The sequence below is a fragment of the Eleutherodactylus coqui genome, chromosome 8 (genome assembly GCF_035609145.1).
Source record: "Eleutherodactylus coqui strain aEleCoq1 chromosome 8, aEleCoq1.hap1, whole genome shotgun sequence".
Lineage (NCBI taxonomy): Eukaryota > Metazoa > Chordata > Amphibia > Anura > Eleutherodactylidae > Eleutherodactylus > Eleutherodactylus coqui.
Window position 1 is genome coordinate 74,467,426 of NC_089844.1, and position 27,660 is coordinate 74,495,085.

At 40.9% G+C, this 27,660-nt stretch overlaps 1 protein-coding gene across 3 annotated transcripts in view; it reads right to left on the reverse strand.

The window, feature by feature from the left end:
- RAPGEF4 (Rap guanine nucleotide exchange factor 4) overlaps positions 1–27,660 on the reverse strand; it is a 270,214-nt gene that overhangs the window by 102,946 nt on the left and 139,608 nt on the right. For 2 of the 3 annotated variants that reach the window (XM_066575843.1, XM_066575840.1), the window contains 5 exons: positions 26,465–26,534; positions 24,605–24,666; positions 18,538–18,591; positions 14,481–14,587; positions 4,300–4,421 (listed from right to left, as the gene is read on the reverse strand). In XM_066575843.1, coding sequence (XP_066431940.1) covers positions 4,300–4,421; positions 14,481–14,587; positions 18,538–18,591; positions 24,605–24,666; positions 26,465–26,519 — 400 coding nt within the window. In that variant the 5' untranslated portion in view covers positions 26,520–26,534. The remainder of the gene's footprint in view (positions 1–4,299; positions 4,422–14,480; positions 14,588–18,537; positions 18,592–24,604; positions 24,667–26,464; positions 26,535–27,660) is intronic. The other variant, XM_066575842.1, reaches the window with a different exon arrangement.

Below are 27,660 nucleotides of genomic sequence, written 5' to 3' on the forward strand. Positions count from 1 at the left end.
GCAGGACGTTCATAAAAATAACACATTTTTTGTCTTTAAAAGGGGCATAGCTAGGGATCTGCAACTAGGACTATCCTCATTCAGGTTCACCCTTTTCAGGATGGCTAACCCATGATTTGGTAATAGAGCATGTAGACCTCTAGAGTATAACAGGGTCCGTTAGAGAACCCTCCCTATTTGGTTGCCCATGTTTTCAGTTCTGAACATATTTGGACATCTATGCCAGTGTAACCTAATCGCACCATTACACACACATTATATACATATTACATACTCACATATATGTGTGTGTGTGTGTGTGTGTGTTATATATATATATATATATATATACATATATACACACACACACACACACACACACACACACACACATATATATATACACACACGCACATTATATATATTATATATATATTATACATACATACACACACACACATATATATATATACACCGGTATGTATACATATATACACACACTATATATTAGTGGAACCAGGAATCGAGTGATAAGATTGTGCCATTTATTTTACCCATAGCTTATGTTTATTCGGTTTCATCTGCTGGCAAATCTATAAATTGTTTGCTTACTGGGAAATGTTGTGCACCATAAGCCTGTTTGTGAGATATGTATTTATAACCTATGTTGTCTGCCTTGCCCAGTAGTGGTTGCTATTACCAGGTTCTCCTTATGCCATTTTATATAGCTTGCTTTCTTTGGGCAGTGTATTGGTTCCAACTTCCTGCGTGTAGCATAAGGATCCTTATGTTTAAGGCATACCTAATAGAGGTTATACTTATATGACCCAATATAGTGATGTCATGCTATGCTGTGATTATTATTACCTTCAATTATTGCATATGGTGGTACAGCTCATAGACAATAAATATTGTGAATTAGTGTGGATTAAAAGCGTTTTTAAGTTAGATACAGCTGGCCATGACCAAATAAATAAAATAGCCTAGACTCACTCATCCCGGATCCCAGTGGCCACGGTGCCACATCTCCATTCACCACACAAGCACTTTGTTTATAAACTGCAGTCAGCCTGGTGGCAGGATGTCATAGGCTGCTGCAACCAATCACGAGCCTCAGTGGTTGACTGCAGCATATTACACCCCCCCCCCCTCATTTTAGGCATATTAAATTTAATACCTAGCTTTTATGTTTAATGTTTTTCAATTAAATATTAATTTCTTAATTTATCTTTGTAACAGTCAGAGAACCATTTTTCTAATACAGAGATTCAGTTTCCTGTGCAGCCACTAGGGGGACATCAGGAGTTTACTGCATACTGGCTATACAAAGAAGTCAGTAATAACAATATACAGTAAACTCCTCAGCTCCCTTTCCCCTAATGGCAGCTGCAAACAGGGGAAATTTTATAATTGAATTCTATATACAGTATTGTGCAAAAGTTTTAGGATGTGAGTACCAATGCCAGGAGAATGGGAGGCGATGCTGCAGCCTCTGAGTGACTGTGGCGGTCACCTGACTTTCTCTGACAGACGTTGTCAAAACAAATGTCAGGACCACAGCGGGGCAGCAGCACTAGATCCCACCGGTGAAGGAGAGGTAAGTACTACTCTATTTGTTATTTTAATACCAAAAGTCCCATTAAAGGGAAGTTGTCCTGTAACAAACAACCCCTTTAATAGTTTTCTCCAATTAACATAATGCAAAGTGAATGAACAAAAGAGAGATCTACATCAAATCAATATTTGGTGTGACTGCCCTTTTGCCTTCAAAACAGCATCAATTCTTGCAAAAGGCTGGGGATTTTGTGGGATTATAGTTAGGCGTACGATTAACCAATTTTGTCAAAATTCCATAAATATTGGAATATATTGGAACAATCGTGCCTAATTGTTGGGCCCCTAAAATGCCCTTAAAGTTAAGAGCTGCGTGCAGACATGAATCACACAGTAAAGTAATATATCATGTTAAATAATATTAAGGCCAGATTTACACAGCTGTATGCATGCTGCGCCCAAGAAACTCAGGTGTAACTTGCACTCAACAGCACACGGACACCCCTCCATGTGCAGTCTGATCACCCCGGACCCTGCACATTGCATGTCCTTTTCTTGTCTGTGAAAACAAGAAAAAGTAAGACATGGAGCAATTATATTTTTCAGAGAGACCATCCATGGAATACACAGACAGCACAGAGTCCAAATATATGGATGCCTGAATGGGCCCTTAAAAACAGCTATTTCTTCTAATTCAGTGGGTCTTGCCAAGCTTCATCTACTGTGTACAGTCAACATAATTCTCTAACTCCGTATCTCCCAACTCCAATCCTCACGGACCCCCAACCGGTCATGTTTTCAGGACATCCTATAGTAAGAACACCTGTGGCAATGAGACCATAATTACATCACCTGTGTAATACTGAGGAAATCCTGAAAACCTGACCTGTTATGGTGCCTTGACGCCTGGAGTTAGGGAACACTGCTCTAACTATACAATTCCTCACTTCCCCTTACTGTTCGGTATGGGCTTTACTATTGCTACACTGCTGGAAAAGAAATTGCAACAAATGTTAATCAAGAATCAGTTGTTTTATAAGTTTCACTCAATGAGGAGATCTGTATAGGGGGTTGTGGAGAAAGCTACACATTTTCAAAAATTCAATCCAAAAAAATTTAATTTATGCCATAAATTAATCTTTTTATTAGGATTTTAAACCTGTGTGCTTTTACAGTCCTGCTATCTGATGGACGTGTTATATAACCAATGCAGCCACCAGAGGGCAAAGTATAGTCGTAGAAGAGTGGGAAGCAGCGAAGCAAGGAGAGCGACGGTCCCTCCAAACAGAATGATCTGTAAATAAAACAGTTAAAGGCAGAATCTAACAAAACCTCCCTGCTGAAGGGCTTTACCAACAATCTGCTGCTCGCTGCAAGCCGGCCGGTCCTCCTCTTAATGATTTCACCTTTTAACACTAGGATCTCCAGCTTTCGTAGGACAAGATCCATAACAGAGTCTAACCAATAGCGTTTCGACTTAATCTTTTGGTGATCTACAGACCCCAAAATCTGCAGCAGATGACTTGGCATGAGGAGTAGTAGTTGCAGTACTAGTAGTGTAAGTGTAAGCATTCCTTAAAGCTCAGCCAGGAGCTGACAAGAGCCTAAGTGATTAGAGAAGCGGGGCTCTCAGTGGTACCATCGGGCTCATTGCAGTAACGAGGCCCAATTCTGCCAGATGTAGTAAATTATGAAAAATGAGCTCTGAGACGGAAGCAAAATGTATGTCGCAATACAGACGAGGCAGCTCAGATATTTAAGAGGCTTACTGGCATAATGATTAATAATACAAGAGGATATTAAAGAGTAATGCTCTAGTTTAGCAGTTAGTAATTTAACCCCTTAATGATGCCACTTTTTTTTTTTACTTTTCACTTCCCTACTTTCAAATAAATCCTAGCCATCTTATTTCTCAATGTCCTAGCTGTCGGAGGGCCTGTATTTTGCAGGATGGCTTGTGTTTTTGAATACCACTATTTTTTTTTGAATGATACTGTACAATGTTTGAAAAATGTATTAAAATTGGAGTAAAATGTAGAAAAACGCAATTCTGCATCTTTCTTTTGGGGGGGGGGGGGGGTTGGGGCGTTTTGGTTTTATGATGTACTCACTGTGGCAGAAACGACATGATAATTTTATTCTATGGGTCAGTGTGATTGCAACAATACCAAATTTATATAGATTTCTTTTGCTGTACTACTTAAAAAAAAAAAAGTTGGAAAACTTCTGAATGATTTTCTCTCACCATATTCTGACAGCCAGAACTTTTTATTTTTCCAATGGGGGCTCGTTGTTTGCGGAATGTCTTGTAGTTTCTACTGACACCATTATGAAGTTCATATGACTTGTTGATTGCCTCTTATTAAATATTTTCTTGGAGACTGGGTGTCCAAAAAAGCGCAATTCCAGTGTTGTGAATTTTTTTTTTTTTCTCATGGTGTTCACCATACAGGAAAATTAATGCATTACTTTGATAGATCGTACATATACGGATACAGCAATACCAAATATGTTTTTGGTTTATTTTGTTTAGTTTTATTATAAATATGGGAAAAGTTTTTTTTAAAACTTGTATTACCTTTTATTTTTCTAATATTAATTAATTTAAAAACTTTTCACTCATTTCAATTTTTTTTAATCCAGAAACATAATAATTAACATTTTAGTGGAATCTCCTCAGATTATTAAACTTATATACATAATATTTCTAGAGCATTGGGCAATTGCTGGATACAAGTGCTTTGATAGCATAACATCTGTCTTTACCGTGGTTAAGGACTCCCTCCTCCAGTACGACCTGCCACATTCCCACTGCTTGCGTCCGGGAATGAACACATGAGCTTTGCTGCATGAGCCAGTCCACCAGTTCAGTTCCTACACAGCATTGCCTGTACGAGACATCCAACATATAAAATGATAAATATAGTGATACAACATTCATATGTCTGACTTTCTAGATTATGTACTGTGTGTACAAATTTTAAGCGGTGTACTTCCATCATCACCATAATAAGAACCATCTACAGAAAAATGAAAACGGTCTCCCCAGTGCCAACTATAAGTGGCCACCCGGTAAGTCAATGTCCAGCTCTTTTAAAGTGTTAGTCTGAGGCAAAAAAAGTGAAACTGAAATCTGCTTAGCGCTAGATAAAAACATAAAGTCATAGTTATGTCACATGATGCTCCACAGCTTCTGTTCCATTGGTGCCGGGTACACTGCTGCATTCTTCTTCCGGCTCCAGACATGACATTCTGTCATAGGGCCAAGTGACTGCTGCAGTCAATTACCAGCTGGGTATAAGCCAGGATCAGCCAGTAATTGGCTACAGCAATCATATTTCGCTGTTACACAACATCATCGCTGGAACCCAGGCACGGTCAGAATATGAGCGGCACGGGATCGGGTGATGCAAGTATGACCGGGTGATGCAGGTTACACAGCACTGAGCAGATTTTTATTTATTTATTTATTTTTTAACCAAACTAACCTTTTACACACATTAAAAAGAGTCTGTCACCAGGTTCATACTGCCCAAACTATGAGGGGCTGAATGTAGTAATGTGGTCCCAGAACAGAATTTCCATACAGTATCAGCAATTATTTTAAATTAGAGATAATCAAGTGGGACATCCAATAATACTGAAGGGGTGTAAGATTACAAAAATAATATTGACTAATGTTGTTGTATTCAGGTTACACAGCTTTCAAGGTTCATATGGAGAACCCTTCTCAAAGTGTGAAACCATTTAGTAATCAGTTAAAGGAGATGTCCCGAGGCAGCAAGTGGGTCTATACACTTCTGTATGGCCATATTAATGCACTTTGTAATGTACATTGTGCATTAATTATGAGCCATACAGAAGTTATAAAAAGTTTTATACTTACCTGCTCCGTTGCTGGCGTCCTCGTCTCCATGGTGCCGACTAATTTTCGCCCTCCGATGGCCAAATTAGCCGCGCTTGCGCAGTCCGGGTCTTCTCCTCTTCTCTATGGGGCTCCGTGTAGCTCCGTGTAGCTCCGCCCCGTCACGTGCCGATTCCAGCCAATCAGGAGGCTGGAATCGGCAGTGGACCGCACAGAAGAGCTGCGGTCCACGAAGACAGAGGATCCCGGCGGCCATCTTCAGCAGGTGAGTATGAAGACGCCGGACCGCCGGGATTCAGGTAAGCGCTGTGCGGGTGGTTTTTTTAACCCCTGCATCGGGGTTGTCTCGCGCCGAACGGGGGGGGGGGGGTTAAAAAAAAAAAAACCCGTTTCGGCGCGGGACATCTCCTTTAATCACTACATCTATAATGGCTAACATCTGCAGCAGACCCCAGTTATCACTGGGATGGGGTCCTAGCGGCCACTGCAGGAGAAATAAGGTACTACATGGGACATAAGTAGATGAATGGCTGACTTTGGCAGTTGGTTCTCCAGTGTGGCTAACAGAGAGGAGTCTGAACAAGGGACCCAAGTCCATGGCGTCAATATGCTCAGTAGGCATATCCACAATGCGGTAGTGGGCCAATATTAAATATTAATCCCCTACTGCCCCAGGACGTATATGTAAGTCCTGGGTGCGCAGGGTTAATATGGAGGAGGATCAGCAGCCAAGTCTGCTCCATACACGGCCGGTGTGAACAGTCTTTGACAGCTGACACCCTGCCATAACAGCTGTGGCCAGCATTCACACTAATGGTGGCTGTTAACACTTTAATTCCCTGATCAGTGATAAGACCATGAGATGCCGTCCAGATGTCATGGCATCCGGGGGCCTTCTGAAGGATGCAGGGCTTCCATGTATTCCTGTTAATAAGGACAGGCCTTTTGCCTGTCTTAATAGACTGCCTGCAGAAATGCCATACACTTCAATACTGACGTACTGCAGTATATTGTGTAAGTGATCAAACGAATGCTAAAAAGAAAAGGCAAAAAATGAACCCTTGCTCAAGTACGTCGACGAAAAAATTAAAAAGTTATTGCGCGCAGAAGATGCAGCAGAAAATAATGTTTAAAAATTTAATGTTTTTGAAAAAAAATACAACTACTACAGCAAAAAAACACCATACAAGTTTGGTATCGTAGTAATCACACTGACCCATAGAATAAAGTTATCAGGTCATTTTTGTTGCAGTTTGTGTGCCGTAAAAACAAGACGCACTGAAAGATGGCGGAATGTAATTTTTTTTTTCATTTTACTCCACTTAGAATTTTGTAAAAGTTTTTCAGTACATTATATGGTACTTTAAATAGCACCATTGAAAAATACAACTCGTCCCGCAAAAAACAAGCCCTGATACCGCGACGTCGATGGATAAATAAAGGAGTTACGATTTTTTTAAACCGGGGGAGGAAAAAAAGAAACGATGAAAAAAGAAAAAAAGGGGCCGTGTCATTAAGGGGTTAAATAATGTACTAACTTCCTTCTCTGGGTCATTACGACGCAGGGATACCACATGTGCGATTTTATTTTTAATTTTTTACAAAGTAAAGGGAGACAAGTGTTTTTGTTTTTTTATTTTTTTAATAATTTTTTTTACTTTTTTTTATTTTTACTTTTTTTTTGTCCCTTTAGGGGACTTTCACAGAGACCCATCAGGACCCCCTGATCACATTCTGGGGGTCCAATGGTGACAGCCCTTTACATGCTGCAGTCACATAGACTGCAGCATATAAAGGGTTAACACAGCAGAGATCAGAGGTTTTCTCTGATCACTGCTGTAAGAGCTGGTGCCTGGCTATCCTCTGACAGCCAAGCACCAGCTCTCCCTGCCACAGAGACCGTCGGCTTGCTTCTGACAAACCGATGGTCTCTATGGCAACCTGTATACAAACCAGTGCAGGGGTTTAAAGCGGGAGATTGCCGGCAGATCGGCAATATCTCCCTGCTTCTTATTTCAAAATCCTGAACTGCTCTTGTGTGGGTCTGTGCAGGCAGAGCACACTGTCACAGCTTGTGGCATTGTGCTCTGCAGCTCCCATAGTGATACATAGCCCGGAAATCTTACGGTCTATATCACTATCGGCAGTGGAGCTTGTCCCGGAAAATTTCCGGGCGTGCCACTCAAGAGGTTAAAGTCTGGTCTATTAAAATAAGGCATTATTTATTCCGCTAGGTGATGGTCATAAAAAAAATAAAAAAAATTCCAGAATTGTGCTTTTTTAGCCACCCCGTTGCCAAGAAAACTTTTATATAAAAAAGCGATCAAAAATTTGTATGTACTCCAAAATAGACAACCGCTTTAAGGGGGTAAGTATTACTATTGGGGTCACAAAGGGGGACACTTAGTATTGAGGCCACTACTGGGGGCACTATTACTATTGGAACCTCTGAGGGGGGCATATTTACCAGCGGGGGCCACTAGAATAATGGAGTATAAAGACCCCCAACAGGACATTTACTGCACATGATCAGGTACACAACATTGGACGAGGAACATGTGAATGTTCATTATGATAAGTCACATTGTGATAAGTCACACCCATACCCATGCCCTCTTTTACCTTGGCCAGTATTTATACCTTGGCAACCCTAATTGTGAAGGTTGCAGATTCTGCATAACTATCTTCTGTAGCATTTTTGGCCTGCAGAATTATCTATAGAAGGACACTGCGTGGGATTTTGAATCTGCAAGTTTTCGGTAAGCAGTGGAAGCACTTCATTACTACTCTGCTACATATTGTCTTCTGGCAGAACCCTCATTTATGTTTTCCTAGAATGATATTCATAAATTCCAGAAGGGGTCTCTCTCTGATCCTTTCCCAACCTTGGATTATTTTGAGCTGGTTTCCAAAGGGACACAGAAAAGTGCAAATGCTCATTAAGAACTCATTACACATATAATTCCAGCCAGATGATTAAATATTAAGCAACTGCATGCATTAACCTACTGTATGTTGTTTGTGGAAAGTCTAATCACCTAAATTACCCGACCGAAAGGTGACTTTACACGCAGCATATTTGTTGTAGGAGTTTCTGCGACTGAGCATCGGTGTCACTTATCTGAATGGGGCTGTTTCTGCAGAATGTACATGGGTTCTCTGCAAGCTTCACTTAGATTTATGGGACAGTCACCGGAATTTCTGCAACAAATCTGCCACATGGTAATTCATCCTAAAAGATATTCCATTGCAGTATAAACTCGGCTACACTTTTTTGAGAAAGGTTCACCCCAAATTTCCCCAACCCTTCTTGTCTGCATGCCATAAAGTGTTCAGCCCTTCAAGGTATACAATCACTTGTCGAGATCTTACCATCCAAGTGAAAATGTAATACAGTTTATATGGTAACCGGGCAGTTCTGCTAGTTGGGGTACTGTCATGTGATGAAATTCTAATACAGGGTGATTCAAAACGGAAGGTGCAAAAGTAAAGCCAGTTTCTTAATAAATAAACTTACTTACAGCAGCCGGAATGGTATGGAAAAGATAGAAGAACTCTACAGGCCAGAGGTGTAACTTGAAGCTCCTGGGCCCCAATGCAAAACCTGGAACAGGGCCCCCAACTATAATGCTTTATTCAAAGTACTGGGCTCCCTACATGGAGAAGAGAGGCCTTATGGGCCCCGTGAGGCTCCTTGGCCCGGGTGCAACCGCATCCCCTATAGTTACGCCCCTGCTTCAGGTATTCAATTCCCCTTATAGCTGTTCCATCTTGGCGCCGTTGGTGACACGGTAGATGTCAAGTCGGTAGTCCAGTTCTGCCGAGACACGTTCTCACTTATCCTCAGTTATCGATTTGACTACAATGGAGATGTGTTGCTGGAGGTCATCTAGTGTCACCGACGGAACCACATAGAACATCTGCAAGGTGTACTTACATTTTTAAATCGGGGTGGGCCACCAAATAACATCACAATGGTCATATACTGGCAGATTATAAATGAGAACAGAAGCCAGGATTTGCCTATTACAATTGTTTTACTTATAGAGTTCTTGACATTTTTCTGTTTTGTTCCAGTGGTCATTTTTGTAAAAGTGCAGCTTTATTGATTACTTTTGAAATAGCGTCTCAGAAGCTGATAGCGCAGCTATGTCATTTTGACACAACGTTCGATCAATTAGAAAATGACAGTTTTACTAACGGTTTCAGAGCTGTACTGAAATTTTCTCCATTGACTGGAGCTTTTCAATCAAATTGTCAGTGCCAGAAAACTTAATCTAATGGTCATCAATGAAAACTCGTGTAACCCCAGATAAGAGGGATTTGAGAATGTGAAATAAGAAATATGTACTATACCTGAACACAATACGGGAGATTCATTACTCAAAATGTGCCAGAATTCTGGCTCAGACTGCAGCATAAAACTGGCACACACTATGTCTGTTAGGCACTTTCTGCACCTCAATAGACAATTTTGAAACATGCCTAGAAAACAGTACGTGGCATTATTTTGGTGCAAAATATTGGTAAAGTATGCAAAAAAATAGCAAAAGGAAAAGTGTCTAACAAGATATGCCAAATTTATCACACAGTGTGCGTCACTGCCTATTTTATGTTATCGAAATTTAGGAACTTATCCCTGTAATGTAAGGAGCTGTAAGACCTGCTCACATATACTGACTGCAGACAGGATACGGATCCCCAACACACAGCAGGACTATAAGATCCCAGGGACATTCACATGTTCCTCGTCCAATGTTGTGTACCTGATCATGTGCAGTAAATGTCCTGTTGGGGGTCTTTATGTTGGAGAAACAGGACAGAAACTCAAAGCCAGGATGAGATCTCATCGCCACACGATTGAACACAGAAAAAGAGATTTACCTGTGGCCGAGCACTTCTCTAACCATGGACATAACATAGGAGATATGAGAGTTTTGATATTGAAGGGTGGTTTCAAGTCACAAAACGACAGAAGAATTTGGGAATATAAACTGATAACAACCTTTGACACGCTGAATACTGGGTTAAATTATTCCCCAGGATTTATGCGTGAATGGGAAGTGTGAGACTTGATTGCACAGATAAGACCCCCATCAACAGTAATTCAGGGACCATAAACTTCCACTCCCTTATCAGTGTTTAGCTAAAAATGTCTGTATACCTCTTGTAGCAATTCAAGCCTGGTGACCCCCCCCCCCTCCAACAGTAATTTAGGGACCATAAAACTTTCACTCCGCTATCAGTGCCTAGACAAAAAAAGTTTGTTTGCTGTTGCAGAATTCCTTTTAAGAGCGAACCAATCACATCCATATCTGTGCCTTGTCATAAGTATGTATGTTATAAGTGTGTATAAATATCCATGCCTCTTCAGATCCAATCCATAAGCCTGAAGAAGAACCCTGCGTTGGTTCGCAAGCTCGCTATTATTGCATCATGTATTTTTGTTAGCCATTAAAAGGTATCATATCTACAAGATTACGTCGTTTCTCTTGCTGAGAACAATCACATTTTGCTCTACTGGCTAACACGGTACCAGATCTTTGTTTTGTATGGAAAAGAAATAGCGGCATGCTCCATTTTACCACGGATTCCGTGCGGATGGGCTCCATTGATCTCTATGGAAGCGAGTGATCTGCAATGCATCTGCAATTCAAATTAATTGTGGATTTGTAGGCAGATACCTCTCTGGTTGCTCCCAAGCAGGGAGGTGAGGAGGGCAGGCATTTTGGGCTTGCGATTTTTTCTGCGTGGACGATCCACAGTGCATCCACGTACATCCGCGCGTTCCATGGACATGGTGCCCAATACTGTATATATTTTTTTAACCCTATGAATATGACTTTACATGAATATTTTGTAATTTTACAATCTGGGCACTTCTTTTATTCTGACTTTACAAGTAATGAAAGAACCTGAATGCAGTGATATGATAATGAGATGTGCCTCAATATGTTACAATAATGATAGTCTGAACATGCATGTATACACTTGCAATTGAGCATTTTGGGTTTTAAGCCAAGACAAATTTTTGATAATTGAAGATTGAGTAAAAGAACACAGCTGTCAGGATGCGTTGTTAAAGCAAGCATGAAAACGAATGAGAACTGGCAAGGGGAAAGAATATTTCAATAATTTATGTTAACGCTACTTCAGAGAGGGCCCACGTACAAATCACTGGTTTTGCTGCAAGTGTTTCTTAGGACCAGTGAGGTAGAACTTATCTCTAGAAGAACTCAAACAATGTTACTCAGTGTTGGAAATAACAAAGAGCTTTTTACAGGATCCCGTGCGATGGTTGGAGCGCTGCCATCTTTCTTCAGGTGGTTATGATCCTGACACTTTCTCTGAATTAGATTTTATCAGACTTTTGTTCACACTTTAAATGCACCTTTTTGTTGTTCGCTTTTCATTTATTAACTTCTCCATAAAATGTGATACAGACACTTGACTTGCAGCCTACTAAATACTCAAAAGCGTATCTGAGTTCTCAGGTGATTTTTCAGAATAAACTTCCATGTGTGCGTAAGTGAGGAATAACCCTACTTCTGGTCATTATATGTAACCTACATTTTCCCCCAGTTTTCCCCTCTGCAGGCTGTATATCTGATTCTCATTTTTAAAGAGGTTGTTGAAGTTATTTTCTTATTATACTTTTGTGGTCCAAAATATGCTGTGATTAATTTACTTACTGCAGCACTGGAGTGTTCTAATGTAGAAACCCTAGGCCTGTTTACGGGACATCACGGACAATGTAACTGTTGGGCCTCCTATTGGCTGCAGATGTCACATGGGTAAGCAACCATGTGACCTCTGCAGACAAAGAGTAAACCAATCACTGGAGGACCTAAGAGGCAGCAGGGAGGTAGTATGGCAATGGAGAGGTGAGTATTCATTTTTTTGGTAAATATCTATGTTGTACTCCCACTGCCACTAATCTTGTTTTATATTGGAAAACTCCTTTAATTGAGCTGGTATATGGAGATTAGTTGCTATGATGTCTCCCATACACAGCACATATAGAAAGTAGATGATATCCAGCTCTCCTTTCGTTCCTATAAAGAGGAACAGCTGCAACAAGGAGGACATTATACAAAAGTACTTAGCAGTACAAATGTAAATGCAGCATGGAGGCGAGATAAAACACTTACTAGAAGCTACAGCCACGTCTCTGGATGAGTCTCTCTGATTATCTTCCTTCAACAGCTTTTTCTTCTCTCCTCTCTGCTCTACATAGACTTCTATAAGCAACATGAGACAGCAGCAAACAAAGACCCACCCTCACATCTTGTAATCTATCTTGGGTTCTCTGCTGCTAGAGATGAATTCTACATGCCAACAGGCAATGTATAGCAAGTTACAAGTGGGACCACTAGTGTCCAGAACTTTAGAGCACAGAAGCGTCATTGTAGGTAAATAAAGCGGTCTGTGCTTCACATTGGCTATCACATAACCACACGTTTGCTGAAAAGTTAATGACTATTTAAAGGGGCGATAAAATGCTAAATGCAAAAACTATCAGTCTACAAAGACTTTCTTCAAACTCTTTAGAAAAATTTCTATTTTAGTATTGGTGCAGAATTGCGCCCACCAGCTGGCAATGCAGTCACTGTAATTAGGGCCGCTACAAAACATAGGAGCTGACAGTAATAGTCACATGTGGCTTCTATACTTTCTAATGAGTCGCCACACCTAACTCCTATCTGATAAAGCTGCTGGTTGACCAGAGAGAGTTGTGATCCTCTTTGCCATGCTAGCAGAGCACACAGAAAGGAAGTTCAAGATGCTAGAGAGGAAATAGTCTACTTGGTAACATTTAAAAATATTGTATTAAGAAAACCAACCGCCTATTTTTTTAAATGTACATATAACAGTTACAGATAGACGGTTGAAGGGGTTTTGATAATGTATGCTCAGAATAGGACATCAATAGCTGATTAGCTGTTCACCAAGCAGTGGCCCGTCATAGTATTGTACACAGTCCCTCTCTCTTCACTGTCCAGTTAGGGGCTGTTCACATTGGGATTCTCATATACATTAGGGCTTATTCAGACGACCGTATATCGTCCAGGTATTCAGGCTGGCCAATATACGGCATCTCTCTCTGCAGGGGGAGGAGGCCGGAAGATCCGGGAGCAGTGCTCTGAGCTCCCACCCCCTCTTTGCCTCCTCTCCACCCCCTCTCTGCCCCTCTGCACTTTTTACAATGAGGGGAGGCGGGACGGGGGTGGGGCTACTTCTCAAAACTTAGCCCAGCCCCTGTCCCACCTCCTGTCATTGCAAATAGTGCAGAGGGGCAGAGAAGGGGTGGAGAGGAGGCAGAGAGGGGGCGGGAGCTCAGAGCACTGCCCCCGGCTCTTCCAGCCTCCTCCCCCTGCAGAGAGAGACGCCGTATATCGGCCGGCGTGAATACCCGGCTGATATACGGTCGTCTGAATAAGCCCTTAAACGTACATGAAATACATATAGCCACGTATGGCATTTTTAAGCATACCTGTACATTTAAAAAATATATATGTATTAAACAGATAGCCATACATTTCTATATGTTTCGTTAACTTTTTTCCCCTTTGCTAACAAAAAATGTATATGTGAAACTTATAGAAATGTACAGTCATATATTTCCATACATTTTCCATTGATTGTAATGTAAAGAAAAGAAAACGAGTATATGTTTCCAGATGCTTTTTTTCGAAGACAAAAAAGCATAGTAGACTCTGCTTTTCCAGCCCACAGAAAAACATTCACGAACATATGGGAGGTGAAGCAAAACCAAAAGTATGCATCTTTGTATTCTATTTAACCCATTCTAGCATATGGATAAGTGAAGCTATATGGTATAGGCATTTTTTTTTCTTATAAAAAAAGTATACAATTTCAGAATTCTTAACCACTATTGTGAATGGCCCCTTATTAATGACCTATTATGTGGATAACTCATCAATCGTCAGAGGTGGACAACCCCTTTAATAGGTGGTAAACATTGACATGTCCCTTTAACAGATCATTTTTATCATGTAACATTGGTCTATTTGTGCTACTCTACACTCCATACATACATTTAGAAAACTACGTTGCTCACCTGTACGTTTTTAGATGATATTTGCGATCTCTGATCATGTGAGGTGCACGGGAAAGGATGGCACTGCGTAACGTCTTCCCAGCCCTGAGGATTCGTTCAGAAGGGACCTTGAATTTTTGGAGCATAGAAAAAAAATTAAAAAAATTAAGTCAAAAGCAAAAATTATGAATCCTATTCCCTGCTGGGAAAAATATATTTAGAAATGCTAGATAAATATGTATTTCCAAACTACCAGTCTACTGAGATTAAACAAGTCTGGTACTGTATAATGTATAGAAATTGGAAGATTGAAAGGAGGCAGTCTAAGCCCAATGATAGGTTGCTAGCTGGAGAAAGTGCTGGTTTACTGCAGGCTGTGATTCCCAGCCAATCACTCCTCGTAGCTCACCTTCAGCATGATTGCTGCCTGCTTTACAATTAAACTTTTATTTTCTAATATCATCATTTTCCAAGTTCCATCTACACATAGACTCTGCACAGAAAAGTCGGGTAACTTTGCAAACACTTTGCTTATCTTAGGGCTCACTCACATGGGCATATGCAATTGCAGTCTGTAACAGACGCACCATTTTCACTGCATGTGTATGTGCGTGTTGCATGTGTTTTTGCTGCGTGTCTCTTTACATCTGTATTGCATTTGTGTGTCATTCGCTTTTTCCGCATACAAAAAATAAACAAACATAAGAAGGCCCAAGCGATGTCAGTGTTTGTCATAACAAGGGTACACAACAAAAAACACAGCAGTGAACACGGATGCTAATGCCTGATCTTTTTTTTTAGATATTAATTGGCGGTTCTGATCCATGAATACAAAGTAAAATAGGACATACTGTGATTTTATTTTTTGTTTCGCTCAACGTGGTTAATGTAAAAAACGCACATCTGAATACACTAATTTAATGGGTCCGTGTGTTCTGCGTATTCAGTCAGTAAAAACATGGACTAAATACAGACAGAAAATACGCCCGTGTGAATGAGCCCTTATACCGATTTCACAGGACAGGCACAGCTTTATGGATCGCTGGGAAAGGTTAGCTCATTAGTCTGCAATATTGACAATACAACAGTATGTGACTATCCATACTGCAAATCAATGTGTCTGCACAGTTACTTGACTTGGCCCCCCACCAATCTATCAGCTGTCACCTATCCAGTGATTTGATAAAAGCTTATTACTGGAATACACTTTACCGATCACCTCCTCTGACAAGTCTGTTAGTAAACAAATGTATTCTTTAGGAAATGCTGAGAACTTTGCACTGTTCTGTTCCTCTGTAATTCCTCCTGTACAAAATGGTATTGTTCCCAATGTCAGTAAGAGAAGAAAAATCTGATAGATACGATACAATTTAATGGCTAACAAACAGAAGTGACGTTACAGGAAGCTTTCGAAAATAGTTAAGGTTTCTTCATCAGGCTTATAGTAGTATATACTGTATCTGGAGAACTGTATTATACATGTATTTCCAAACTACCAATCAGTCTCCTGAGATTGTATATAAAATAGGATTGTTCTCGGTAGAAGAAACAAAACACTCTTGTAGATATGATACCTTTTAGGGCGGTTTCACTTCTCATCGGAACGTCAAGCCGGAGGTTCCATCACAGATGTGGCTGCTAATACTGGAAAAGCGCTGCATGCAGCACTTTTTCTTCCATCCAAAAGCCGAACAGCTGGGCGGACAGCGAGCGGACCCCGTTAGTCAATAGAGTCCATTCGGGCATGGGGATTCCCCTTTATTTCTCCTTAAAGGGGTTGTCCCGCGAAAGCAAGTGGGGTTCAGCACTTCTGTATGGCCATATTAATGCACTTTGTAATGTACATCATGCATTAAATATGAGCCATACAGAAGTTATTCACTTACCTGTTCCGTTGCTAGCGTCCCCGTCTCCATGGTGCCGTCTAATTTTCAGCGTCTAATCGCCCGATTAGACGCGCTTGCGCAGTCCGGTCTTCTCCCTTCTGAATGGGGCCGCTCGTGCCGGAGAGCTGCTCCTCGTAGCTCCGCCCCGTCACGTGTGCCGATTCCAGCCAATCAGGAGGCTGTAATCGGCAATGGAACGCACAGAGCCCACGGTGCACCATGGGAGAAGACCTGCGGTCCACCGTGGGTGAAGATCCCGGCGGCCATCTTCGCAAGGTAAGTAAGAAGTCACCGGAGCGCGGGGATTCGGGTAAGTACTATCCGGTTTTGTTTTTTTTAAACCCCTGCATCGGGTTTGTCTCGCGCCGAACGGGGGGGCTATTCAAAAAAAAAAAAAAAAAAACCTTTCGGCGCGGGACAACCCCTTTAAATAGAGCAGGAAAGCGGAATCCCCAGTGCAAAAGTGAAACCAGCCGTAAGTATGTCCGTATTATTTTTGTGTGTATATATACAGCGCTGGATGAACCCCATTGACTATAATGGGATCCGCTGGTTTTCCTGCCAGCTTTTGGACGAAAGAAAAAGCGCTGAATGCAGCGCTTTTTCTTCTGGTATTTCAAGCCGTATCTGTGACGGAACCCCTATAGGTATCATATCTACAATATTACTTTGTTTCTCTTGCCGAGAACGATGACATTTTGCTCTATTGGCTAACACAGTACCAAACTTTTTTCCTTCTTTCCTATTGTACATGTATGAATGAAATGATAACTGAGTGATCCCTTGTCAACGGAGTGAACACTGACACTGTTCAATTAAAGCTGGCAGTCTCAGACTGTGCAGGGACACGCCTTATTTGATAAACAGGCTGGACTAGATGGACATTGTCTTCATTCAGCCTTACATACTATGTTACTATGCATGTTATTGACAGGGCAAACTGTTAAGGCTGGGTTCACACAGGGCGGATTCCCGTCGGAAATCTCGCGGTTTGGCCGCAGCAAAAACCGCAAGATTTCCGCTGGGAGAACCGCCGCGGTTTAAGCCGTGGCGGCTTTGAAGCGGCCCGGCCGCTCGCTTTTCCGTTGCGGCCGCGCTCCATAGAGGAGCGCGCGACCGCGACGAAAATAAACAACAAAAAAAACTAAAAGTAAATAGACATGCTGCATCTTCTGAAACCACGGCTGCGGCTTCAGCCGGACTTACCGCAGCGGATTTGCCGTCCCGTGTGGACGAGGTTTCTGAGAAATCTCGTCCACATGGCTGGCTAATCCCGAGATTAGCGGCCGCGGGCAGATTTGCCACGGGCAAAGCCACGGCAAATCCGCCCTGTGTGAACCCAGCTGAAAGGTTAGCGGCTGCTGCCACCAACTTACCCCTCCTGGCGGCTGTGGCAATCCTTCCCTGCAGACCCTCAGATCCGTCATCTGCGACTGGGAGCATACTCGCGCATCTGGCCATGCGATAAAAGGGCCAGTCTACACTAAACTAAATGTTACCTTGCCAATCTCCCGTGAATTCTAACTATATCAGGCATTCTCCCTTTATGGAGGGTACGTGAGTATTATGGTCCTTTTGGTCTCACTCAAGGTGCTACTGGTTGTTCTGATCTCTGTTTCATGACTTTGGCTATCCTTGACTAGGTTCCTGGCTTATTATGCAGGCACTTTTGCAGGTTGCCTGCTCTGACCTGCTTTTCAGTGTTGAACCTGTTCTCCTTGACCAAAACTTTGGCTTGTTCCTTATGACTGTCTGACTACACTTGAGGTATTGCATCTTGGTCTAAATCATCGTCAGCTGTCACTGTACTGGGGGCCCACATCCCAACTGGTGGGGTTAACGAGTAAAGACCTGAGTACCTGGTGTGTCACCTCAGGATTTGGCCCAAAGTCAAACCAATGTGTAACATAATGGTTCTACATCCGCGTGGATCCTGACAAAAATATCCACACTTATCCATGCATTTCCAAGAGGAATAACAGAGGAACAAAACAACACAAAGTTCTAAGGAAAAACTGCTCCAGAATTGTTATTTCAAGCATATACTAAAACAGACATGTCAATAGAACTGACAGGTGGGCTTAAATCTTGCATTTTATGATTTGAGCATGATTTTTGTCTGCAGTCCTGATAAGGATGCCCTCCATTCTGGGACCATAATGCACCTTAGCCACTTCCCGACATCCCATTACCTCTGTAATGGTTTTAGCTGGACGAAGCGTGTTTTGATTTTCAATGAGAGGGGTCTGAAAAATAAGACGTAACCAAAAATAAACAAAAAACAAACATGGATACAAAAGAAAAAAATATTAGCAATCAAGAGAAGGAAATAATTAGATTAATGAAAACAGAAAATAAAACAAGTTGTTGGAAAAACAAAGTGATGTAAAGTTCAAAAAACAAAATGAAATTAAATGATAAAACTACATAAATTATACATCAGTAAAAAAGGACAAAACTAAAATGTTTAAGTTTATAAATTATAACTACTGCTTATGGGAAAGGAAAAGAGCAGAATAAGTCGATCTATTTTATGGTTAACATGTCTCAAAGCCACTGAATTGTAAAGCTACAGGGGAAACTGATAAATGCTAAGTGATGGAACACAGCACTTAGTCACAACATGAGTGGCTTAAAATTACATATTGAGACCAATTGCATTTTAATGAATTTTAAAGCCTTTTAAAATGAGTAAAATTCCATATATTCAAGATGTAAAATGTTATAACGAAGAATAGAATGGTTCAATCAGACAGATTAGCGCAATACAACACCACTGAAATAAATGGAGCTGTCTGAGATTCTGAATCATGGAATTTTCCAACCAGCACTAAATGGTTTTGGGTTTGGACACTTACAATATGCAGCCATTGCTTTAAAGGGGTTGTCCCCCTTCTAGCTGTTTTCCTGCAGGTTGCAGACAGTTCTTCATGTTGCGCAATGGCACTGCTTAGTTCTGCAGGCTGAGATTTACTTCAATAGGACTCAGCCTGCAATACCAACCTAGTCCACTGCACAATGTACGGAGCTGTCTGCTTCCTGCCACAAAAAAAGCTAGAAGTGGGACAACCCCTTTTCACTTTAAAGTTGTTGGACCATCATAGCACCTTATTTCCGAACCACATGATAGGTGATCATTTCTGATCAGTGGGAGTCTGAGCACTCAGCCATCTCTGACGGGCCCATAGAGATGAATAGACATGCGCATTACTTCCACTCCATTCATGTGTGAAGACTCAGCAACCCCATTCTCATGATCAATGGGAATTCCAGCTGTCGGACCCCCACAAATTAGACACATTTCCTATCCTATCAATAAGAAATACAGTATGTTGCTAATGGTAGATCCAACTCTTTTAAAGGAGCAGCAATGCTACTGTTCCTTCATTCTGAGGATCTGCATATGCAGAGACCCTCACCGATCAGTTGTAGGAAAATCCCATGAAGCTGGCCATACACTACAGGTCTGAGGCATCCATAACTCAATTAATCAATGACAATCGGCACATCAACCTCTGCCTCGGCCTGTGATTTGGGTTTGTACGGATGAGATAACAAAACTGTTTGTTGAACTATTCAGCTCCATTTTTCTTTTAACTTGTCTTATTGAAAAGTAAATAAATGACAACATCTGTTGTAGCATTGTAATACATCAAAAGGGAAGATAGATCAACACACAGCTGAGAACATAGGACAAAGAGCGCAATTCACCCAAATAGTGTAAGTCTTTCCATAGACCTATTGTCAGTGGACCTCTGGTTCCAGACCCAAAATGTGTTTGTTAATGGGGGCATCTCTGAATAATTGAAATGGAGGATGAGAGTAAGCGATGAGGGTAAGACGTTGGTGAGGAACCGCACCATAGACCCCACGCCTTATCAAATTTTTCTTGGCATCTCCGCCCTTGACAAACTATATAATTATATGGTATAACAGAATTGACTAATTTCCGCCACATTGACACTGCGGGGTTCATATGATCTATCTAACACAATGCTATTACTTTACTAGCTAAGAAAAGTACCTCTCTCAAGAATATTCTAAGATGGTGCTGCCAAGTCTCCTCATCGAGTATTCCGAAGAGGCATACTTCAGGGCTAGTAGGTAGGGGGATTTCCAAAACCTCTCCCCAGAAACCTCGAATAACTGGACACTCCCAAATCATGTGCCAAAAATCAGCAGAGTCGTGTGGGCATCTAATGCACTTAAGATGATGAAATTCTGCCCATTCCCTGCAGCCTCACTGGAGTAAGGTAGTAATTCAGCTCCTTTTTTAAATATGACCCATGATGCACAATTGATAGTGAAAGTGAGCAAAAATGGTCTAAATTTGCTGTTATGGTCATCTAAAATCTCTAGTCTATGGCCAAGGCTCACAACTCCCCATCCATGTTATCTTTTTTCACGCGTTTGTATGATATTAGAAGAAAACTCCTCTATCAATAGTAACATTGCTCATTTTTGTGTCTTATCTTTTTTCTAAAAACCATAGTCTTAGAGGCTACGGACACCTTTGCTGACTTTTTTTTTTTTTAAATCCATGTATTTCTACATTAAAGACAAACATTTTCTGCAATTAAATGTTATTAAAAATATTTAACCATTTATTTTCTACATGTGCAGTGTGCTCCAATATACTGCAATGCTAGAGGACTCAGAATCTGTCAGCTGTGCAGACTGGCAGGATGCTAAAACTAATGACAAAAGTGGAAAACATGTGTGACACACTGTTTATGGCAGACAGGAGGTGAGAGATATATGTGAAATCCAGGATACAGCAGAGGGAGGGGAAGAGATGCTATGGGAGACATTATTTAACTAATTAGTCATGATAATGATAATTCATTTCCTTTTACTGCTCTCCTTGCAGCTGCCAGACAGTCAGGCTTCCCCCACCCCCCCAACTCCTCATCTTCCATCCATCAGAGTAACAGTGAGGAATTAGCTGTAAGAATGGAGCGGTTCCCGTTCCAGCACAGTTAGCGGACTCCCAACGTCACCTTCTGTAATGACCGCTTGTTAGCAGACCCCTCACTGCCCGCACTTTGTAGTTAGAAAATATAAAAATCATGATTTAATTACCTAAATGTGTCCCACTAACTCTTCTCTTCCCCCTGCGGTAACTTGGGTTTCACACATATGCCCCTTCCCCTGCCTGCTCTAAACTGCATATTACACATCGCTCTCCCCCTTCCTGTCGTGACATTAATTTCCCAGTCCCTTCAGTCTGCATGACCGATGGAATCTGTAGGCATACGTGTCCTCCAGCACTGCAGTGTTTTGGAGCACACTGCAAGCACAGAAAATAATAAATAGTTACACATTTTTAACCACATCTAATTTCAAAAAGGTTCACAATGGAACGTTGTTACATAAAGCTAACATGTCATTTTTACCGCATTGTGAATGTCCTAAAATGAAACCCCATCAAAAATGGCAAAATCACGGCTTATGTTCCATTTTACCCCACTGTAAAAATGTTTCCAATACATTATATGATACACGGAATAGTATAATTGAAAAATACAACTCATTTAGCAAAAAACTCCTCATGTAGCTCTGTTGTTAGAAAAATTAAAAGCTACACATTTTTAAAAGTGGGAATGAAAAAAGCAAAAACAATAAAATGAAAAAGGGCTGCGGCAGGTAAAAGTCAGCGAAGATGCCCAGAACCTCTTAAGGCCTTTCAAGATGGCAGATTTTTTGCCAGGAAAAAGCGCCAATTGTTGGTCTTGCAAGTAACCCTGTTTAGTGGATGCAATTACACCCACTGGTGTGACTCTACTGGGGCATGACACTGATGCTCAAATTCTACAATAGTTGTTGTAACAGGTTCTCTCTAATCACTGTATACAAACTGAGCTGACGAGGCTTTGTAATAATGTGAACGATTCAGTGATTTTACTGTTTGGCTATGGCTCCTTACGAGGCACCTTTACATGTCATGCTTATTTGATATTGCGATAATGTTAAAATCAAAGTCTCATTATAAAGAAGCATGGAGAAAAGTCAAACTGGTGCCCATCACTGGAAAGTTTTGCATTGTAATACCCCTCAAGTAATTGCACTGACATACAAGCTGATCTTATGACTACAACTTCTAAAGATTTGTATTTGTGACTAAAGTAACTATTTGAGTCCTTATATGTTGGGACAATCATAATTGCCTCATAATTAGCCAAGCATTTGTGTATTATAGAAGATAAAGAAAGACTCCAGCATATAATCTCACCATTAATAAGGTAAATTCCTGCAACGTTTCTGGAAATACTCTTGTAAGTAAGATAGATTCAATAATACAACATATTGTAATAATAAATCACACTCCAGATATATCCTAGCTTATTCCTCACACTTCTAACAACTTGTATTGTTCTTGTTACATTTTTAAAAAAACTTTTTTTTCATCAATTGTTAATCAACTTTGATAAAAAATAAATATTATATATATATATAGTAAACCAAATTAGAGGGCTCTGACTTGTTATTCTTCATCATTTCAACCAATGTTGAACCAAGGGTAGTTTTCCATGTAGGGCGCATGGACACGGACAATTATCTGTCTGATTTTCGTACTGAAAAATCTGTCTGAAAATCGGACAGATAAAGCACTTGTATGGGTGTACTCACATGAGCCTTTGTTGACTCAGATGGAAAGTCCAAGTAAAAAAAAAAAAAAATCACAGCATATCCTATTCTTGTTCGATTCTCAGACTTCAGTACATCGGACAGCACACGGATGGGATGTCCATTGGCTGTCCGATCCGGGTTGTACCTGAGAATCTAGGGCACAACTCTTTTTTTCAGTCCGTGTGCATGTAGCTTAAAAAGAGAAAAAGTTGCAATTTTTGTGGCAGTTTTCAATACAGTTTTTTCAGCCAAAGCCAGAAATGGACCCAGCATTAACGGGGTTCTGTTATTAAAAAAACAAAATTTTGTACTTACCTATTCCTTCTCCATCAGTCTATTTAGCAGATCTTCACTTCACCTATCTTCTCCTGTCTCCTGCAATCCAGGGTGGGTGTGTGTGTGTCACTTCACCTCCAGCTGGCTGATTCCTCTCCTTCCTATGAGGTTACGTACATTGGCTGGCAGTCTCCTTCCTGCCCAGCAATGTACGTTACATTACAGTTCACAGTCCAACAGGTGGAGTGACGATCTACTTCAGAGTCTGCTCATGCACGCTGTCTCTGCAATAGATCATCATTCCTTCATAAGCAGTGAACGCTACATCACAGGGACATGACCTTCACTGACCCAGCCGAAAGAGAATGTGAGGAATGCAGCCTTCATAACAAGCTGGCCAGCTTGCGGTGAAGTGACTCGGGGCACTGGAGAAACTCAGTGATGAGAAGATGTGGTAAGAAGACTGGCGGGGAAGAAATAGGTGAATATAGAATTGTTGTTTGTTTTTTTGGAAACGGCACATTCACACAGACTGAATTATTCCGCAGCACGCAGCTCAGTTGTGGATTTTGTCATAAACATGGATTGTTTTGTGTTTGTGACTGCAGAATGAGTTTTGATGAATTTCCTGAGTTGCAACTGCAGACTTTAATTTTGGAATTGCATCTGCTGTATGTTAGAAATCCGCAACAACAATTCTGAAAGACATTACTAATTCTGCAGTGGTAACCTTTTCTGCTGCAGAAAAAATACACACGGTTTTGAAAAAAAGACGCGCAAATTTAAATCCCTATAGGATAACATGGGGCCGCAGAATTGTCAAAGCAGACCAATTCCGGCCCGTGTGAAAGTACCATAAAGGGACTTGCCAGGATTTTTGTTAGTGACCTATCCTCAGGATAGCTCATCAATAAAAGTTTGCCACTCCAGACCACAACAATCTTTTTTTAACGATTACCTGTCCAGCTCTTTACCAAGGTTGCTGCTCTAGTGAATGAAGCTTCTGTGTACTAGAAACACAGAGCTCCGTATATTGTCCAGTGGCCTGGAATGGTATTACAATACGTGATCAATGGAAAAAAAAAATCCTAGAAAACCCCTTTTTTATTTTAGAAACTGGAGAAGAACAGGTTACCCTTTAAAACAATGTATGCTATGGGTAGCCATTGATTTGAAAGGATATTCTTTCATAATTGCAGCACAGAAAAAAATGAACACTAACACTTTAGTTCGGTAGCTGACAATGTTGAAAGAGATTATTCAAGTTCGGTAAACCCCGTTTGCACTATTTATTCTTTTCTTTCATAAGCTTTTAAAACATAACTGCATTATGTAATAAATAATTTTCTTTACCTTGTTACAGTTTTTCGATCCTGAGCACATGCCGCTATTCATGTTTTCTTTGTCAGATATCCCTAGAAGAAGATCAAAATAATAGAATGTAATTCTGCATCATGCTTTGAATACATCTGAAGGTTGAAAAACAGTGAGGAAATCCGCTGTTCCGGTTGAGGCTCTCCTATGGTGATCTGCCCTAGTTAGTCTTGTTTTTTGTTTTGCCATTTTCACTGAAATTCTTCAATTTAATGTTTTTACTGCACATTACGGTCAAGACCTACTTAATTGAATCAGTTGGCTCTCTTTGGGATAGCAGAGGTGTCCCTACCAGATCTTATACAGTTGCAGACTTTCCAGCCTCCATTAACCCACCAGAGAAAAGTCAAAAAATTAGACCATTGAGCTCATCCGAAAAGGGGAAGACGCCCCACAATCACAACAGGTGTCAATGAATCCCAAGGAGCCAGAGGGTCTTGGAGAGTTTATGGTCATGTACACTAGCAAGAAGGATAGAACTAAACCAAATACTAGGGAAACTGCTTTAAATGGCAGACTACACAAAATAATGGCTCTAACCATAAGAGTGGCTCAAGGCTCATGGGCTATCTTGAATAAGCGATGCTTATCCCAAAAACACATTTGCAGGTCTACTATGACAGTCACATTAACTACAGTCACTACTCTCTTCTCCCATTCACTGACAGGACAGCCCAAGGCTTGGTCCAGCTCCAGTAATATAGTCATAGACCTGAGGGCCCACTAGCCTTAGTCTAGTGCCCTGGTGGATGACCTCTGACCCACCTGAGGATTACAGTACTTTTACGTGAGCCAAGTATTGGGCGAAAAATCGCTCAAATGAGCAATTTCCAGCGATAGTTGTCCTGTGTAAAAAAGGGACTCTTGCTCGCTTGCACCAAAATTGAGACTTTTGTACAAAGGAAATATGGAGTACAAAAATAATACATCTTACTAGCGTATATAAAGTATTTATGTATTACACCAATGGGAATTGTGCAACAATTATATAATTAAAGGTGTATGCCAGTCGTGAAGCAAGTTTTCAAAAATTCCAGATGCGAAAGGTGTTTGCGCCATGTATATGCTGTTTTGGAGTATAAACCATGCAACCATTACCAACTTTATGCTTCCTCTAAAAACATCTCACTACTTGAGTGCAACAGCCTGGGGGAACAGCTGATCGCCAGGGTCTGGGAGGACAGCCCCCGGACAATCTACTATTGATGACCTTGCCTAAGGATGGTCCTTCAAAAGTTTACAACTAGCAACCCCTTTAATTGTAATTAATGCGACTGTCAATAGCTTCTATGAACAAGAACTGCGGATGCAGTACAGGAGTATTAGGGGCTCTTTCACGGAGGCGTAATTGCTCTGCTAGGACACAGTAGAATTTGCCGCCATTGCGGAAAACTGCACCAAAATCCGTACGGCTACATGTGGCTTTTGATGCGAGATTGCAGGCAGATAAAGTCATGTTTATTCCACATCCGCATGTTAGCCGTTCGGATTTTGTTACCAAATTTTTAGCAGGTGTGGCGCAATAATTCTGCCTTTGTGAAAGCACCCTAAAAATACGGGGTGGACTTTCAACGTGGTCTTTACTGCAATTATGCTGCAAAAATCAGCAATGAATCCGCTGCTGCAATTCATGCGTGTTACATGCGGATCTATGCTGCATTTCATCATGCATATTAAAGTTGGTGAATTCCGCTACAATTTGCAACATAAATTGACATGCTTTAGATGTAACATTCACAGCACAGGTCAATCTATAATGCAGATTTCTTCTGCAGCTTGTTGAGATGCTTCTATCACTATGGTTCTATCCTATGTATAGATAAGACACACTTGACTTACTGTCATTAGAGCCGGTCTCAAGAACGCCGTATGGGGGAGCCAAGAAGCCAGCCATGTACTGTCGATACTTCTAAAAAAAAAGACATGAAAACATTTAAACATTAAATACATGTAACAAAATGACAATACAGATATACTAGAACTCTAAGAAAACAAGCGGATGCGTCTATATGCCGCACTAACACATTGCTACCTAGTTTTAAATATTTAACTCTTTAAACTCCTGTGCCAGAATAAGGTGCTGTACACGTAAAGCATTTGTTTTTCTTCCTTTTCCTTCTCTCCTGTCCCATAACCATAAAGTTCCTACCTTCTATGACATTGCTCGTCCCAGCATTAGAGTCATTTGATTCCATACTGTCAAGAGAAGTCGGCACCAGAGGAAACATCAGGCCTATTATATGGAATATGAATTCCAGCTAAGGGAGGTGTGAGATAACCAGCAGTGATATTTATGGACCATCTAATCCTTTCAAATGGGATAATGTGACAGCTCCTTTCATGAGTAGTACAAGCATTAGCTGCACAGAACCAGGATTGTTCTGCAATCTCCAAGACACACTGTCACTTTCAATGATTAACATTTGCCAATGAATTTTTTGAGCGATCAATAAACAGAGCCTGGATTAAGAAGAATCCCACTGAGATAGGAAATGTCTTTACCATTAACTGCAGAGTTAATCCTGATTGTCCCCATGTACACTATTTTTAGATATACAATGAATGGGCTTCTCTGCTTTAGAAACTTCAATTGCAAATATCTCATTCCGGAACTCTACGTTAATAGATGGGGTCCTCCATTTAAGACCCTCTTATATATTAGACAGAGCAGAGCACTGCTACAAAAAGCATCTCCCCCTCTCTGGATCAATGTATATTATGTAATGCTATATTTCTCCTGTAGGGGAGCTGTAGGGAAATTGAACACTTTCTGATGGGTTTTCCCCTGCAGAGAGTGGCTAATTGCTTTGACTTTCAGATATAGGACATTTTCTGTCATTAAGGAAACATCTTAACAAAATAGGGTTGTTCAAAATAGACATCCAATTTAAAGGGGTACTCCCATCTCAGGAATCCTATTTCAATATGACCCAAAGGATGTTTATTTCCAAAATGTCCAGTTCTACAGATATTTATTCTTCTGCCCCTTTGTTGTTTACTGCTCATTGCCAGGGAAACCAACATAGGATTCACAA